Here is an 18,113-nt window from a genome sequence, read left to right on the forward strand (position 1 = left end):
GGTACACGTTTCAACAATGTAACCCCCATAATTTATTATGTTTTGCGTGTTTGTGTGTGTTGCACATGTAATTTCACCTCTCTCTTTTTTTCCTGTCGGCAAGGACGGGCTTCTAGTATATATATATATATATATATATATATATATATATTAAGTCGAGAAAGATTTATACAGTAGAGATTTTTTTTTTCAAAGAGTAAAATTTCATTAATAGGTGACGTGGATTTCCCCATGATTGAAAGCAGCATGTGATCTCAATGAATGGTAATGGTTGAATAGCAGTGGCTGAATTAAAAGTACAACACGTGATCTCAATGAATGTTTACTGACCTACTTGGGAAGTTGTGGTCTAGATTTTGCATCGTGTTTGAAACAAGGGTAATTTGCTGACATAAACGTACATTTTCTTCAATGGCACGGAAGCTGGCGGTCCATAGATTTATGGATGTGAACATTGATGTGTGGCCAAATGAATTAGGGTGAGAACACACATGTGGTTAACATTTGAACAGTATGGGCACCTTAGGGTTAGGTAAATCCAGGTAGATTTGCTGTCTGCATCTTCTTTGCATAGCTTGAGAAGTTGTGTTCGTAGACAACTGATTGGTAGGGCTGGTAAAGAAGCAAACGAATCAAGCATGAGGTGTTCAAGCTTGGCTACTTATAAGACAAGTCAAGCTGAGCTTGAGCCCATGATGAGTCCGAGCTAAGTGAACTGAGTTTGAGCTAGGTCGTTTCTAAAAAGTACATTATTTCTTCAAAGCTAGAAGTACAATAGGTTTTGAACTCTAGACCTGTTAAGTTCAACCTGGCTGTTTTATAGATAAAATACATTGTTTCAAAGATAGAAGTGATATGATTTTAACCTTTTAAGTTGTTGTTCATGTTCTGTTTGTTGAACCTATTTACGAGTCTGAATAAGCTCTTTGGTTGAGCACGAGCTAACGAACGGGCTGTTGTTGATATTTTACTCACAAAACAAACATTATAGATATATTTTTGTTACAGACCAAATGGAGGTATGGTAATAGTTGAACGTGTCATAATTTTCCAACCCAAACCCCTATGGACCTGCCCAGGCTGGCCGATCTCCCAAACTAGGCTAGCTAACTAGTGTTTATAGGGATGCACAACGAGTCGAGCTTGCTTGGGCTTGGGGCTCGACACGGTAAACCTCAGCTCAGCTCATCCCATAAATGAGTCAAGCTTAAACTAAACTCTGAGGCTCGATCGAGTAAATGAGCCAAGCTTGATCGGCCTACCAAGCTGATAAGGCTCAGTAGGCTTGATAAGGCACAACTTATATTTTATAAAATATATAATATATAATATATATTAATTAAAAAAATGTCTCCCAGCCTCGAGTCTCCCACTTGCTCGGGCCCCCCGCCCTGCCTCAAGCCCCCATCTCACTCGGGCCCCCACCCTGCATCAACCCTCGAGTTGATCCCCTTTCGGGCCTTCTCTCTCTGAGACTCTCTCCTCACCCATCTCTCCCCGACTTCCCATTTGAGACGAAGGTGATCTCTCTCTCTCTCTCTCTCTCTCTCTCTCTCTCTCTCTCTCTCTCTCTCTATCTATCTCTCTCTCTGAGGGTTTCTTTACTCGAATCCCTCTCTTCGAAGCCTCGATCGGTCGGCAACCACCGGCTGGATCACCCCTTCCACTGGTGCCGTCGAGGATAGCCACCACCACCCCTTTTGTCAATGATTGCCTCCATCTTTTCCACCGGTTCAAGTTTGTAACATTTTCTGCTCAGGTTCAGACTAAGATCTCGACCTGGCAAGCCTCCTACTTTTCGATTGCAGGCAGATTTACCCTCATCAAGCATGTTTTAAATGCGATGCCAGAATTTCTTATGTTTATGTTCCTTATGCCTATGAGAACCAATAAGAAGCTCTCTAGGTTATTAACCAGGTTTCTGTGGTCTGGGCAAGGTAACAATAAAAAGCGTCACCTTGTGGGTTGGGACACTATAAGGCTGCAGCAGAATAGAGGGGGGTTGGGGATTTCGAACTCTAGGTTAAGAAGTATTGTTCTAGTTGTTAAGCAAAGTTGGCTTGAGCACCAACCGGGGTCCTCTTGTGCAAATCTCTTTCAGGCTAAGTATGGATCAATGGAGTCTTTGTTTGGTGGTCAGCGTACAATTAGGTCGCCCCTCTCGCATCTGCGTAGATCGTGGATTTAAGCTTGGTCTGCTGTGTGGGGTGGTGAGGGCGACAACGTCGCTCAGAGCCAGTTTCTTTGTAGACCGATGACCCAGAACGACTCCTTCCGCACTAGAGACACCTACCTTTCTCTCCTTCCGGCAAGTGTGAATCGGTTCCATATGAGGATTATCTGGGGCAAAGGTCCTCCGAGAGAGAGTGCTTCCTTGCTTGGCTTATTTTGCAAGATCGGGTGTAGACAAATAGCTTCCTCAAGTCTATAGGTTTCTGTATTGTGAGTAAATGTGCTCTCTACGAGGGGGTCGAAGAATCTGCGTTGCACATATTCTGGGAATGTCAGGTCTTTCAAAATATCTTTAAGGTTACCTGAAATAAGCTGGTAGTGTGCGTGCGTCAGGAGTCTTTCACTGTGGACCTCTTGTGGGGACCCCAGCCAGTTCATAGATGTAAAAGTTAGCGGATCATTTGGAGAACTTGGTTGCTTTCTTCCTGGTGGGCTGTTTGGATATCGCGCAACAATGCTATTTTTAGGCAGATCCCGGTTAATTTCAACAAGTTAGTAAATTATATTCTGGCGGATATATACGCCTCGTTACACATTTGTCTTCTTGATCTTCAGTGCCACTTGCCACTGAGGCCTCCCCCGGATCCGGACTGATCGCATTTGTTTCTGATTTATATTTTGTGCTCTCTTTTTTGGCTTATGCGTTCTTTGTCGGCCTGGGTCCTGTGTATTTTGTTTGTCGGTTTCAACGTCTGTTGAACCTGTCATAATGTTGATATCTTTGATTCGACTCTCTCTCTCTCTCTTTCTCTGAGTCTGTATCGAGTTTGGGCCAGCACAATCTCTTGTGCTTAGAAGTGTGGAACACTGAGTCACTAACCCAAGCTTGGCTTAGGCTCAGCTCGGTTCAGGCTCAAACCGAACTTGAGCCGAGCCTGTACTCTGCTGGTTCACGAATCAGCTCTGGTTTAAACTAACAGATATTGGTCTGACACGAGTCGAGCTTGAACACCAATGGTTTCGGCTCGAGCCGAGCCTGAGCACCATGTTAATTGGGTGAGCTGAGCTTGAACATGCCAAGCTGGGTTCAAGCTTGGCTGGTGTGCATCCCTAAGTGCTTGTACCATTTTTCAAAATATTGTTGATATATTAAACAAAAATATCATGCCTTTATTATGATATTACTTTTTTGTCAATTATTTCTCCAGAAGAATTGTTTGTGTTTACCTTACTTTTACCAATAAAAATGTCAGAAAAACAAAAAAAAATACATTTCATGAGAATTTGACTGCCGTTATCGTCACTATGATATTTACCATGTTACCACAAGTTGGAATTCATTTGTAATGCACCAAGTTCACATTAGCTTCTTCTAAGCTGCTTGGCGAATGTGGATATGTGATCAGAACATTTTAATTTCAGCAAAATGAAATTCCAACTATTTGGGAGTGCCCGAAAATTGATTGTGGTTGGGAATGAATTGCGAGCTAATGCTTGTTGTAAATGTAAATGACAATGAAACAAGAATAAGACTTTTAGTTAATTAAAAAAATAAGGTTTTTATCCATTTTTGTATATAAACTTTTTAATTTGCAAACACAATCTACGAAAGATAGATGAGGGAAAGACACTAAATTTGTGCGTGTAACGGTCTCATGAGCTTGGCAATGGGTGCAAATTGGAGAGTGACCTAAGTTCCAGTTTTAAAGATGAGGTTATATGACAGTTGAGAATTGCCATCAGATGACTTGTGTTATCCTCATTGGGATCCTCAAAAAAAAATTTACCAACAGGGCTCCGCTTGTCTGGCAAGAGCAGTTAGTGCACGTCACCTTATCATAGGACGTTTCAAGTTCGAATCCCAATGGTATATGGTTGTATAACTGGTGCAGGTCTGCCTAACCCATGCTTTCTCTGTCGAAAAAAACCAAAAAAAAACTAGAAACAAAATTTTGGAGTTATGTGAATCAGAGTCACGAGAGGCCCCTCGTGGTCCTGATTCTCACATAAATGAGAAAACAGCTTTCACTTGCCTTTGCAAATGGGAGTTGGTTTCTCACCACTCATTTTCTGATGTTTGCCTCTTTAAATGGGAGTTGGTTTCTCACCACTCATTTTCTGATGTTTGCCTCTTTAAATGGGAGTTGGATCACCAGCTATGGAGGCAAAATTTTAGATGTGGGGGCTTCCATCTAAGGACTGTAAATATGACCGCTCTTCTATGATATTAAAGCAAAAGCTCCCAAGAAGTTCGTCTTTAATTTTATCATTAAAACTTAGTCATTATTGATGTTTCAAATTAATGTGTGTTTTCCAGAATGCATAGCTTTCAGAGTTGGGCCTGGTCGTGGGGCTCCACCTGGGGTTTTTCTCGCTTCGGCGAAGGTTTCTTGTCATAAAAAAAAAATTGTGTGTTTAGGTACGCATCAAGGTGTTAGACTCAAAATTTTCAAAATCCCATTTTGGGTCACCTTGCTCCAATATGTTGGAGTGATTATGGCCACTCAAATGAAGTTTAGTTGCAGAAACCATTTAATAAAAAATATTATGATCATGAACAAAATAATTTAAACCGTCTAGATTTGTTGCCAACTCACCCCGGGAAGGAACTATTTTTCGGGCCTTGTTCAATGTTGATCTAGGTCTAATTGCCAATCATATATTGCGGATAGCTCTCAATAGACTCATAGATTTACCACATATTAAAGTTTATAGACATCTATTATTGCACTGAAGAATGATGCTCTCTTATCTTATCCTAGAAAAAATATTACTTCGGTTGGCCTGGTGTGAAGTAGATACATGCTTATTAATCCCATCATAGGCATAAGGTATATCTGATTGGCCAATCAAGTTGGGCGTGCAGTTAGCAAAAAAAAAAAAGATGGAATAATATTCAATTACTCGGCCATATTAATAATGATATTCAATTACTTATCCTCAGAAATTTCTAAAATTGAAACATACATCAAGTTTTGCTTTGCCAGTTCCAACCTCTCCTGGCTGTTTAGGTAGCTTTTTTGTTGCTTTTCTATGTAATAAATCTTTTGTTCCCCTGCCCACAAGGGCTCTGCTCATCTGGTAAGGGCGACTTGTGAATGTCACCAAGTTGGCGGGACATCACAAGTTAGAAATCTGTGGGTGGTGTCGCTTGCCGCAAGATCAAAGCTGGGTGTACTCCCTGGTGGGCAGAGGGCACCTCAAGGGTTTTACCAATTTGAAGAGATTGGGGGTTTTCTTTGAATTATCCAAAAAAAAAAAATCTTCTGCAAAACATGCATACAAAAATGCTCATCTGGTAAGGGCGACTTGTGAATGTCACCAAGATGAGTCTGCAAGGGCGAAGCAAGGTGTACTCCGGGTGGGCAGGGAGGACCTCGAGGGTTTTTATCAACTGGGGGGGGCAGCCAATGTGATGGTGGGGTTTTCGCTTAGATTATCCAAAAAAAAAGCCTTTTGCTGGCTTTTCATTCCCTGCACACAGCTATTGACCAATCCAACTATTTTCTTCAACCATTTGATGTGATGAACAAACAAAGATGACAGTAACAATACAATCATGAAATTCTTCCTCAAAAGAAAGCAAACAAACAATACAATCATAAAGTTCAAGACTTATTAAGTCTTATGAAGCTAGGAAGCTATGCTTTGAGATGAAGAACAGTAACACTAAACTTGAAGACACTATTGAGGGAAGAGGTGTCAGCCGATGAAACCTCCAATATGGCGTAGCCCTTGGCAAACCTAAAGGCACCTGTACCAGAGACCACTGAGACTTCGTTTTGCTTCTGAAGGGCCTGATCGGCGCCCTGTAACTCTAGGGTGCTGCCCTTATATTTTCCTTTAGTAAAGATGATTGAGAAGGTTAGATGGAAGCCTGAGCCATCCAACGCAGAGTTGGTGGTGATCCCTTGAGCCCTGCCCAGTTGCTCAGACCGAGGGTCCGGACCCTTTGTCAGTAGATCATCGAACACCAAGATCGTGCCGAATCTTGCAGCGCTTGAATCTGAGCCGTTGATGCCTGCTGCAGAGACGACGGTCGCATTACTACCTGATAACAAGTCATGCATGTAGAACACCATGTTGGTCTCTACCATTTTCCTATGGTGGCGTGCATTGGCAAGCACCATCACCATTGATGTCATGAGCACCAATATCAGCTTGTTACGGCAACCCATCTTCTGAGCTTCAATGGCTTCCACATCTCTCTCTATATATATACACTTTCTTGAGAATGGAAGAGGGGCAGGTCCGTGCAAATTTACTCTTCTTTGTAAACATCTGGAAAAATGACAGGTTCTTTTTTTGGGGCTGAAAGTCTTTTTTGGATTTGTCAAAACGTTAAAGATTCTAGGGGTTGCAACGCTGAGGGCAAGTGAAGGCTTGTCTGTTTACTTTTACCATGGCAAAGTTGTAATTTTATTTATGTTTTCAAGCTTTTTTTTTTTAAGAATTATGACCTGTATGCAAAGAGCAGGGCATTTTCTGGTGTATGTATGGTATTGTAGTAATTTTGAAGTTTTTTTTTTTTTTTTGCTATGAATTGAGTTACAGACATATTTTAAGTAATTACTTATTTGTTACTGAATAATACCCTGATCTCAATTGTTCAATTGTTGTAATAGTTGTAGCCAAATCATGAACTTATAAAAAAAATAAGTTAACATATATATGAAAAAAAATTACATTATTAAATAAAAAATATTATCATACTATTTGTATGACATTCTAATTTACACAACATGTAAACCTCATGAAATTGTATAGCTTGAACACTTCATGTTCATTTCTCAAATAACTTAATGTTCATTTCTAAAAAAATAAGTTTTGTAAGTATGCAAAGTTGTCCAACAAATATCTTGTTAGCTTCAAAAAATTAATAAATCAATTGGCTGCTCTCCAAGCACCCAGTTGTCCCATCTTGCTGCCTTTTAGTTGCGATTATTTATTGTAAACAAAAAAGATTTCTCAATTAGTTTTTATTAGTGATAGAAAAACAATAAAAACTTTGTTATTCAGACTCACAAAGAAATACGAGGTAAGGTAATGGGTCATTCATAAATTTTTTTTCATGTCTTCGTTGCGGGCTGCTTGAAAACTTTTTATAAATCTTGCTAGATGCTATATAGTAAAAGTATATGACACATTTATGTTAAATTCAAATAAATATGTATACAAATGTAACAAAATAATAACTATACAAATGAGCTAACTTAACACTTGCATCACTTGCCAATATAGTTTCTTCGTCAAATTTTATACTAGATTGTGTCTTGTTGCACAACATCTTCTTCCTCGTTAACTTGTTTTCATCACTAATTTAAATTATATATAAACACATATGTTTATCATAGAACAAATATACACATATAACTCAGAACATTGATTATACCTCATGTACTATAATTGGTTCATTACTTGAGCTGGAAATGGATGTTTAGTTCTCATTTGGTCATATATATAAGACATAAGACATTGAAGCAATTCATTAAAAAATAATAGATAAATACAAAGAAATAATTTATTTAACTCTTAACAATTCTTACATTTTGCAAAGCATACCTACTGGAATATAACTAAAGACCATTCATATACACTAAAAATCAATTTCATAACACATTATTTATCTAATGAAAATAGCGTGTGAAAAAAGACTATTCATATATATTTCATATATTCAATTAACATAACTACCTATAATAACCACTCTAAAAACTCTTACTCAATGCTTGTGCACAATAAACCCTTGTCTCGTTACACTAACACAAAAATACAACATATTAATTAACTAAAAAACAAATAAATAAATATAAATTATCTACAACATATATATATATATATATATATAAACCTTAAATGATAAATTTAATGATAAATATTAAATAAAACACAAAGAAACATAAAAAAAAATCTACAACAACCAAGCACCAATATACATAAAGCTATTAAATGTTCATATAAAAAAAGTTTAGAATGAAATAACACAAATACACAAGGGGCTATACAATTCACCTTTCAACCTAACTTACAAAGTTTATGTGAAAGATATCAAAACTTCATGGAAATGCAGCAAAAAAATTTCACAAGAATTACCACAATTTTACAAGAATTGCCGCAGATATGACAACTACACGTCATCTTTGGTGCAACACATACAACCTTTATTTTAATATTTTCATATTTTCATATTATTTTAATAAAATACATATTTTACTATTAAAATTTCAAAATATAGTTTGTTAATTGGTAAAAAATTAAAAACATTGACCCACAAGGGGTTCACTCGTGAACGTCACCAAGTTGTGAAACCCATGGGTAGCGTTCCTTGCTGAAAGGTCGAGGCTGAGGATACTCTCTGGCGGGCTCGAGGAACCTCAAGGGTTTTACCAGTTGAAGGTCAGCTAATGTGCTGTAGGTGATAAGGGTTTTCCCTTGAATTATAAAAATAAAAAAAAATAATGTCCTCGTGCCCTACTGTTGAAAAAAAAAATTAACTAGCCAAACTGCATATCACGTCATTGTATTCAAGTATCTTTGTTTTTCTTGGACAAAGGAATCTCATCAAAAACCAGATCTCTTCCTTCTTCCTGCTAGTTAAAACTTCGGGTTGAGCACGCAACCACCCTGTGCTATAATGGTGATAAGCAATGGCAGCCTCCATGTGTCGTTAGGGTTGCAAACTGGCCGGATTAGAAGGGGCATTTGCAAATTTTAGCTGTCTCGGATCCAAACAGATTCGACTTCCCAATATATTTTCTGATCCCAAATTAGAACCGTTTGAATCTCTATGTGCCATAAGGATTCGATCTTAGGCCTTCAACTTGAAACGGGATCCCGCTGACGACATGGGTAACCACACCGACACATAGCAACTCACAATGGCTTGGTTTGTGAGGTTTTGCACGTAGCCACCAGGCCTCCGAATGTGCTTTTACCCCCCTACCAAAATATCAGAGGTGAAGGGATACTGCAAAAAATTGCTGTTTGACAAAATGGGACTAGTCTTACTTGCTGCTAAGACACTCCTCTTTAAACCCTTGAGCCCCACTCTCCCTGGGCGTCTCATTCGCGTGGCTTCTTCTACTTTCCATTCTCTCTCTGTTCGATCAATGGCGACCTCCGCATCTCCCCAATTCCAGAAAATACAAATCCAAAGAGATGACATCGTCAGCACCGTCATCTTCACCCCTCCATTTCCATTATTTTTAATTCTCATTTCTGCATGGTTTCTATGCCTATTTTGTTTTTTGTTCTTTTGTTTTTCTTTTGATCACGAACATGATTGGCTTCCTCTTGACGGGTGTCCCTATTTCTTTATTTCCTGCTGTTTTTTTCTTTCGTTTTCATTTGCATTACGTGGTAATGGTCATTCTAGGTGTTTGGATGCACCCTCTTCTCCAAAAATGTGAGAAAAGTTAAGAGTTTGCTTCAATGATGCAATTTGCCAAGTTATCGGATTATTTGGATAAGTGGGTGTATTGAAAAAGTCCATTAAATAGTTTATATATGCCCCCCTTCATGAGTTTTTGATTTCTAGTTAGTGATTTTGATATTTGGTGCCATTTTGTTTGTAGAGGAAGGAATAATTTTGATAGTTGTTGTTGGTGCTACACCATGATAACATGCCATGGTTTTTCTACTTATTCTTGCTTGGTTTTGTATCACTGGTTAGTTGCATTGATTCTCTGAGGCCACTTTTGGTTTTCTCAGACGTTTGATGCTTACGTTATTGGCAAAGATGGCCCCGGGATAGTGGTGTTGCAGGAGTGGTGGGGTGTTGATTTCGAGGTCAAGAACCACGCTCAGCATATTGCTAAAATGGATCCTGGTTTTAAGGCTCTTATCCCAGAGTAAGAACATCCTTAAATTTATGGCATTTTGAAGAAATTTTTGATAAACTTTTGGGATCAATCATCCGTCCTGCTGTCCACATTTGCGTGTCTGCATCCGTTTATCGCCTGAGTGAACTAAATATTTTGGGGGCTAACACCACCGAGTTTGCGAGACTCGGTGGTGTTCAACTCCAAAGAATGCGCAGTTTGAACACCAGTATTCACGTTTTGAGCGTAAAAGTTTAATGGGATCAATGCTTAGTGTTTCCTAATTAAAGGGATGTTTGCAGACATCCCACTTATCCAGAAAATCAGTTAAACTGGGATATCGTGTATGGAGTGCAAAGCAATATCCCAACTTATCCTGGTTTTCAGCATAAATTGGTGCATCCAATCCTATCCTTAAAGAAGTAGCTTCGATTAATAATCTTAATGAAAGATGGCATTATTCATGTTATAAACCATTATTCAGTTTGTCTTTTTTTTTTTTGCGGATGACCATGGTAATTTTCTTTTTATTTTTAAATCCAGTTTGTACCGTGGAAAGGTTGGACTGGATGTTGCAGAAGCACAGCATCTGATGGATGGTCTTGATTGGCAAGGTGCAGTTAAGGATATACGTGCTTCAGTTAACTGGCTGAAGGCTAATGGATCACAAAAGGTTATTATCTGATGCATTGTTTCTCTGTCTAGATCACAAAAACTGCTTTGAACCCTCTCATGTGTTCTATAATAAATGATTATTTGTATGGAGAAAATGAACTTTGTTTCAAATATGGCTTTCATTTAGTTTATTTGATTATTGGATAAGTTTTAGAATTTAAACTAATGCAATTCTGCAATTGGGTCGTGAATGCAAACAATAGAGATTGTTGCTCCTCATTGTAATATCCATAATGGTGTTAATGTTATGGTAAGAACGGGTTTATCAAAATGAAATGGAATATGTGAAAAAGGCACTAGACTGGATTTGCGCGGACCTCCAGATAAGATCCATAAATGACTTGAGTAATTACCTGGGTCTTCCTGCTTCTCTTTCTTAGAACTCGGTGCTTGAAAGTTATAAGTAAACAACAGCAAGTTCCAAGTTTCTATTGACTTCTCCAAAAGGGAAACATGCTGGGGTTAACCTCTTCCATTGGGGGCAATTTTTGGATAAGTATGCAAAATCAATAGCACATTTGGTACTTCAGGTGAAGAGATGATTTTAAGTAGGGGAAGCATGGTTGGGCTTCAAATCCATCATAGTAGTATATGGTTCCTCTGAACAAATGTCATATGTTCCTCATGCACTTGTAGATTGGCATAGTCATACTGGAAATAGTGGGCCTCTTATGAAATAAATGCATGACAACTGACAAACACTTCATTGAGGTTGCTTTAATTGCATGTTGAATATAGCTTTGCTTGTCATTTTATGTAGACAAAAGATGTTTTTCAATATAGTGAGTTATGTGCAGCCATTGGTTTTTCACATTTTTTGTGTGTTTGTTAATCCGATAAGCAGCATTGTGATTGTGCTCTTGTTCTAGTAGCTGATACACTTGAATTTTGAGGTTTGGAGGTTTAGTAAGGTGATTGTGTGTGGTGGTCGAACTATTGTTGAGATATGCAAATATCATTCTTTTTGTTATGTGGGATTTTTTAAAATCTCTCCATAAAATTTCTAAACTTTTTTTACTTGTATGGAAAAATGCTTATTGATAAAATTTGATGCATCTTATGTACATTTCATTAATATATATATATATATATATATATATATATTTTAAGATTGATGTCTGGTCCTTTGTGCCTAAACCCATTCTACGTTGTGTGCATAAATCCTAATGGGTTGTGATTTGTGAGATTGCTCTGATATCATAGAATGAATATGCGAAAATACAAAACGAGGGCCTCTAAGTAACAACACTAGAAGCTGAGATTCTTGAAGATCATCCATGAATTGGTTAAATGAATTTGAAGTAGGTGACCCGTGGATGAAAGTCTCATGGAAGCTGATGGGAAGCACTATAGAAGGTCAAGGGTTGTGTGTTAGTTAGCAAATCAAAACTGGTAAAAAGGACAGACTACTTAACAAGATGAAAATTCAAATACTTCTGAGAATTAATTGCAGCTCCTTAGAGTCGCTCCATGAGTTAGACTATTTTTCCAGTGTTCCCTTGAAACCTCACAGTCTACGCTCATCTTTGGCATGCACATAATCTTAATTGTAACACTGTTTTTGTTCCTCCTGTAATTTTTTTATGCCTTCTCTCCTCCATAATAAGCCTTCTTACAAGCAGTTCATTTAACTTCAGGACCTCAGGATTAATTAAATATCTCCAAAGTGGCAACAACATATGTTAGAAGAGCTTGATGCTATCTATGAAATGATTTATTGAGTCTTTTAGCATGTTGTGGGTTTCTGGAAGTTACTGGATGTTTAAAGTTAAAATCAATGTTAATGGTCCAATTGGTGGACGTCAATCTAGTTTTTATGCACTGTTCTGTAACTTGTCTGCCTCATTAATCATTTATGCAGTAGTCTGGTTTCTGTATTTTGCTATTAGGGCTGTCAATGGGTTGGCTGTAGTATCATGGACAACCGTATTCTTCACCCTCTAATAGGGTGGATTCAGGTTTAAATTCATATTTAGATCAAACCGGTTGCATGATCTATTATACAAATCTGAATCCTAATCCTTTTTGTATGACCATGTATGAGCATATCTGATAAAAATTTGGTTCCTTGTGATACAAAGTTTGATCTCTAATCTTTGTTAATGTTACATATCAGAACGTATCTGATAGAGTTTGGTTCCCTTGTTGGATACCCACCACAATCTGAAATAGGGGTTCATTATATCCATGATATTTGTTGAACACACATCTTGTTACAAGCAAGACGCTAGGTTCAATCATCACTTGCTGTAGGCTCATGTTTGAGTCCAGCTAACAGCAAATGAAGAACATTCAAGATGGTCTAGGTTCCCTTGTAACTGGTTGATGAGAATATCTATCCTATTTGTTAACCAGTTAGATCTTCAGGATAAATAAATGCTGAATCAAAATCCAATCAGGCTAAAAAGTTTGAAATCATAGCTGGCCTGTTTTTCTTTTTCTATTCCCAGTCATGACCTATAAACCTGTATCAAACAAATTTGGATGTGATCTGTTTGGATCCCGACTAGGATCCAGTTTATTGACACCCCTACTTGTTCTTCCTGGATCCTCCCACCATGTGTTTTTGTCTCTGTCATATGCTAGTTACTATATCTTGTTTAATACCTTCACTTGTCTAACTCTTAACATCTGCCATGCATTTTTTGTGGACAAATTTATTACAATGTCTCTCTTGTTGGGTTAAAGGTGAATAACCTTGATGTCCATGTAGGCTCTTTTTATCATGATTGGATGGTGGCAAATTGATCACTTTGAAAGGGTGGTTCAAAAGCTGGTCTTTTTGTGGATATCTGTTTTTGTAGATAAGTTTTCTTTTGGCTCAAAACTTGGTCTTATCATGAGAAATCTCAGAAATCGTGCTCTCATTCTTGCTCCTGTCACTCACAGATAGTGTAGGGGACGCCCTGTTGGGTATCAATAGGATCTGTGGAACCTGAATGTTTGAAATGATAGATAAAAAAGATTTTTTGGCCCGAATCAAACGGTGGAGCATATGGTAGTGAGTATGAAATGTGCAAGTTTGGTGAAATATACTGAGCTAAGCTTGAAACCTATGTAACACGGACTCTTCTAACAGGGCACCGCACCCAGGCAGGTGCGACACTTGGACACCACTTCCTTTGTGTTAGGTGAAGTCAACCACACTGAAGTCCATTTCTATCCAAAAGTAGATTCAGTTAACCCTAATCAAGTCCATTTTTATCTACATTATATATATAAATACATAAATGCACACACATACACGTAGTGTTAACTTAAAACTATATATATATATATATATATATATATATATATATATATATATATATATATATATATATATATATATATATATATATATATATATATACCCTCCCTGCACCCCCTCACCAAAGTTTTTTTAAAGTGCTGCATCCGCACCGGTACCCGCACCTATGTGACATAGCTTGAAACTAAAGTAGGCTTTTTCATCTTTTCCAAGCACATGCAACAGCTCCAGTAACCAGAATGTATTTAAGAAAATAAAGTTCTGTTTCCTCCTTTCCTCACAATGTGAAAAGAAAAGGAACATGATTTTAAGTGGTCCATTTTCTTCTAACACGTCACTGCGTTATAAAAAAAAGGTGGCAGTTGCCCTTTCCTCATTCCTGTTTTCATTTTTTGTATGTGTACTATGTCCTGAAAAAAAACTAGATTTGGTTTCATGGAATTGTGTAAATGTGGTTATCAGTCATGGTGGTTGTTTTTAGTGCTTGTCATATTTGATCTACAGTGGCATGCGCCTCCTGAAGGAGAATCAAAATAAATCCTAAGCAGATTTTATTTTGACTTCTTCAGTGATTGCCTATATATCACACATTTATACATAAGTGCTTAATGATGGTGTCAGCACGTGTCAGTCTCTGCTAGTGATTCTGCTTTCATAAGCTGGAGCATTTCTGTGCATGTATATGCATTGTATCTTGCTGAAATGCATAAACAATCATGCTGCTCATTCTTCCAGATATGGCATTCTAGATGTTAAGCCAAAGTTTGAAACTTTTATCTTTCGAACATTTAAGAAGCCTGTGTGTCTGGTTGGACACGTTTGATGTGAAAATTTTGTATTATAATGAGTTTCACATTGTTGACCAACTTTAGAACTGCTTTTTTCTGTTAACATCACGGTAGAAAATTTTCTTCACAGGTAGGAGTTACAGGCTTTTGCATGGGTGGTGCGCTGTCCATTGCAAGTGCTGCTTTGGTTCCAGAAGTTGATGCTGCTGTCGCATTCTATGGTGTTCCTTCTTCAGAGCTTGCAGATCCCTCATTGGTTAAAGCCCCTGTCCAAGCACATTTTGGGGAGCTCGATAATTTTGTTGGCTTTTCAGATGTTACTGTATGGTCCTTTCTGTCGAGACTCTTTCCACAACTGCGGCATTTGCTTCCTTCTCTTGAATTCAATTTTGATCTTTTCCTTTCCTTTTCTCTGAGTAAGGCTGCTTATTTCATATTCATTTATTGAGGCTGTTTTTGTTTGCATAGATTGTCAAGGGTAAGATGACAACTATTGATAGAAAGGAAAGTAGGAATTTTATTGAATTCCCTTAATTTCTCCTTTCATAGATGGATTCCTTGAGCCTCCTAAACGTATATGCATGTAATTGACCGTAGGCAAAGTGGTTGTGGTGGGTCCAGTGATTGCTCAAGACATGTCGGTATATGCATGTATTGGCACTTTAGATTGTTAGTGTCCTCTCTGGTGTCTACCATAATTTTGCTGCTTTCTCAGAGCTATTGTAGGCTTTGGTCTGTATGAAGGTTTTAGCATATATAATGAAATTTCAACTCGCTGAGATACCTTATTTTATTATTGTTTTTTTAATTTGGTTTTCGTATGACAGATCCTTATGTCTGCCTTTATGCATCAGACATGAAGAGCTTTAGAGTTATCCATATTAAACTCAGTGATGCCAAATTCCATCCCATTTCCAGGATTCTTGGTCAAATCTCTCATTTCAGATAGGTTAGGACATCAGGGATTCCACAAATCCCTTTTGGCACCCTGTGATGTCAATCTCTGAAACAGTGCCTGTGTAAATGGTGTAAACTTGTGATTTGTTGAATTTTGCACTGTGGTCAATAGGAAAGTGTAACATGTAGTTCATACACAAAACAACTGAAGATGTTATACCATGCGCGCTCGATGTTTGCATCTTGTAATTTGTTATTTTTGTGTATTTTTCAGGCTGCCAAGGCTCTAGAGGAAAAGCTCAAGTCAAGTGCAGTTCCTCATGAGGTTCATATTTATCCTGGCAATGGACATGCGTTCATGAATGCTTCTCAAGAAGGGATTGAAAGGGGGAAGAAAATGGGATTTACAGATCCAGATGATTCAGCAGTAGATCTTGCTTGGTCTCGCTTCAGGTCCTGGATGCAGAAGTACTTGTGTCCATGATTAAAGAGTCCTTTCTCAGACTGTCAACGTGAATAAGTATTAGTGTTATGATGAAGTTGGTGGTAGTCTTTTCTATCCTTTTTGGTGTCCATGGATTTTCTAGGGTATTACTGAGAACTCTGTAAAGCACCATCAGGTATGGATTCTGGTGCGGCAAGCTTATGAACTTAAGTTTGGTGTTAGTGGTATCATTGATAAGATCTTTCTTAAATGTTTACTACTAATTACTGGTCTAGTTTAACCATGAAATGAGTATTAGGATAAACTCGGGTTGAAAATTAATGATCATGGTTTTCCTTGAAAGTCTTCTCCTGTTCAGGGACGATGTTAATCTTTGGTTCAACCAAAACAGTTAAGTACAGCAGTCGATCCACGCCATTGATTTTCAAGTTTGACATCTCGACCATATGTTTACTTGGTCGCCATAAGTCACGCTACTGAATGCTGATGTCTCTCCACAAACTCTTAGGGTTGGTCCAGGCCAAACATGAGAAATGAATTTCTCCATCAACTAGAGAGTTGGTCTATGTTTGGTTTGAATACAGTATGTGGGACTTTTGTAAGAGCAAGAACATGAGGACACGGTAAGGAAGACACGGTTTATGTGGTTCGGCCCCAACAATGGCTTACGTCCAAGACTGTTCTTGTCTCTCCCTCACTGAATCAGGGTGAGATAGGTTTCCATTAAATAACTTTTTCTTAATACAATGGATTTGATCTCTATTTTAAGATCCCAGCAGTTTTAAAAAGTTGGGGGTAATTTTCTTACAAGGGCCACCTAACATGGAGGGGGGGGGGATAGTGCAAATTGTGGGACAGTTCAGGAAACATGTCATTTTGCAATGGCAGTATGGTTATTTTTGTTAAAAAATTAACAGCACTTTTAATCTTCAATAAATTATATTTGTATGTTGAGAAAGTATACAATTGTACTATTTGGACCATGTTCACCACATATATGGGTAGGGATGGGCAACGGGTTGGGTCAAGGTCATAGGTATGGGCCTGAGCCTGTTAGCTACTGGACTGAATCCCAGCCTGTTATATACGAGGGCTGGGTTTGGGTCTGCCCGTGGGCTATTGGGCCAGCCTGACAAGCCTAAGCTATTTGATTAATTATTAATAATTTAAAATTTTAAAAATTAATTAATTGCATAGTAACTTGATAACTAATATTATTTCACCTAATTAGTTGCATTAATTTCATGAAAACTAGAAAAAAAATTAGTTGAGTATATGAGAACTTGTTAATTATTTATTATTTATCTAATAAGTTGCACTAATTAGTTGGGTTCGGGCCGGGTCAGGCTGCACTTAAAGCCTGGTGGGCCTGCCTGATGCCCATCCTTATCTATGAGGTTAGATTTGGTCAAAACTACTATACACTATGGCTTTAGATTAGGTGGTTCCTTACCGACAATACTTTATATATTTTTTATATATATTGTGAGAGAGATGCAAACATGTTAAATGCGCTTTATAAGTTTTTTTTGTTTTATTTTTAAATTCTAACTATATACAATGTATAATTCCTGTGTATAATCATTAGCATTAATCCAATAAGCTTTTTGATTCATGTGTTTTTTTTTACAAGAAAAAGATCATTAAGATCACACATGATTTCCAGGGAAGTCATTGTGTTTGGCCTCGCAGGCACATCTCTTTCTTTTTTTAATAGAATGTTATTATACCGATACTAATGCACATGATCCCATCAGATTTATAAGTTATTGTTTTATTTTAATTTAGTTAAAAGATAATAACCGACGATTAAAAATGAGTGTGACAACATTGGGCCTAGGGCTGTCAATGGGTCAGGTTTGTATTGGGTACCTGACCTGAACCCAAATTGGGTATGCAAAATGCTGATCCAAACCTGACCTGAGCAATATGCGGGTTGGGTTTCAGTCATGATTTTTGCAGGGTACCCGATCTGACCCAACTTTTTTGCTGAGTACCCAACGGCACCCAGTTTTTTATATCTATTTTTAATTAACAATTTATGAAATTATGCAGGTCCGGGTTTG

General features: G+C 37.8%; 1 protein-coding gene and 1 pseudogene across 2 annotated transcripts; one reads left to right on the forward strand and one right to left on the reverse strand.

The window, feature by feature from the left end:
• Positions 1 to 5,813: 5,813 nt before the first annotated feature.
• On the reverse strand, positions 5,814 to 6,350 carry LOC149827336 (dirigent protein 2 pseudogene; annotated as a pseudogene).
• A 2,680-nt stretch (positions 6,351 to 9,030) lies between these two features.
• LOC149827337 (uncharacterized) lies at positions 9,031 to 16,310 on the forward strand. Of its 2 annotated transcripts, none has more exons than XM_090019289.1 (5): positions 9,031 to 9,128; positions 9,883 to 10,022; positions 10,536 to 10,665; positions 14,836 to 15,027; positions 15,877 to 16,310. In XM_090019289.1, exons 1-5 carry the CDS (start codon positions 9,096 to 9,098, stop codon positions 16,084 to 16,086), a joined length of 705 nt encoding a protein of 234 aa, XP_089875415.1. In that variant the 5' UTR covers positions 9,031 to 9,095; the 3' UTR covers positions 16,087 to 16,310. The 2 variants fall into 2 exon arrangements, with proteins under 2 accessions (XP_089875415.1, XP_089875414.1); XM_090019288.1 differs by lacking the exon at positions 9,031 to 9,128 and adding an exon at positions 9,160 to 9,338.
• Positions 16,311 to 18,113: the final 1,803 nt, after the last annotated feature.

Source organism: Nuphar pumila, chromosome 10 (genome assembly GCF_984573655.1).
Source record: "Nuphar pumila chromosome 10, dmNupPumi1.hap1.1, whole genome shotgun sequence".
NCBI lineage: Eukaryota > Viridiplantae > Streptophyta > Magnoliopsida > Nymphaeales > Nymphaeaceae > Nuphar > Nuphar pumila.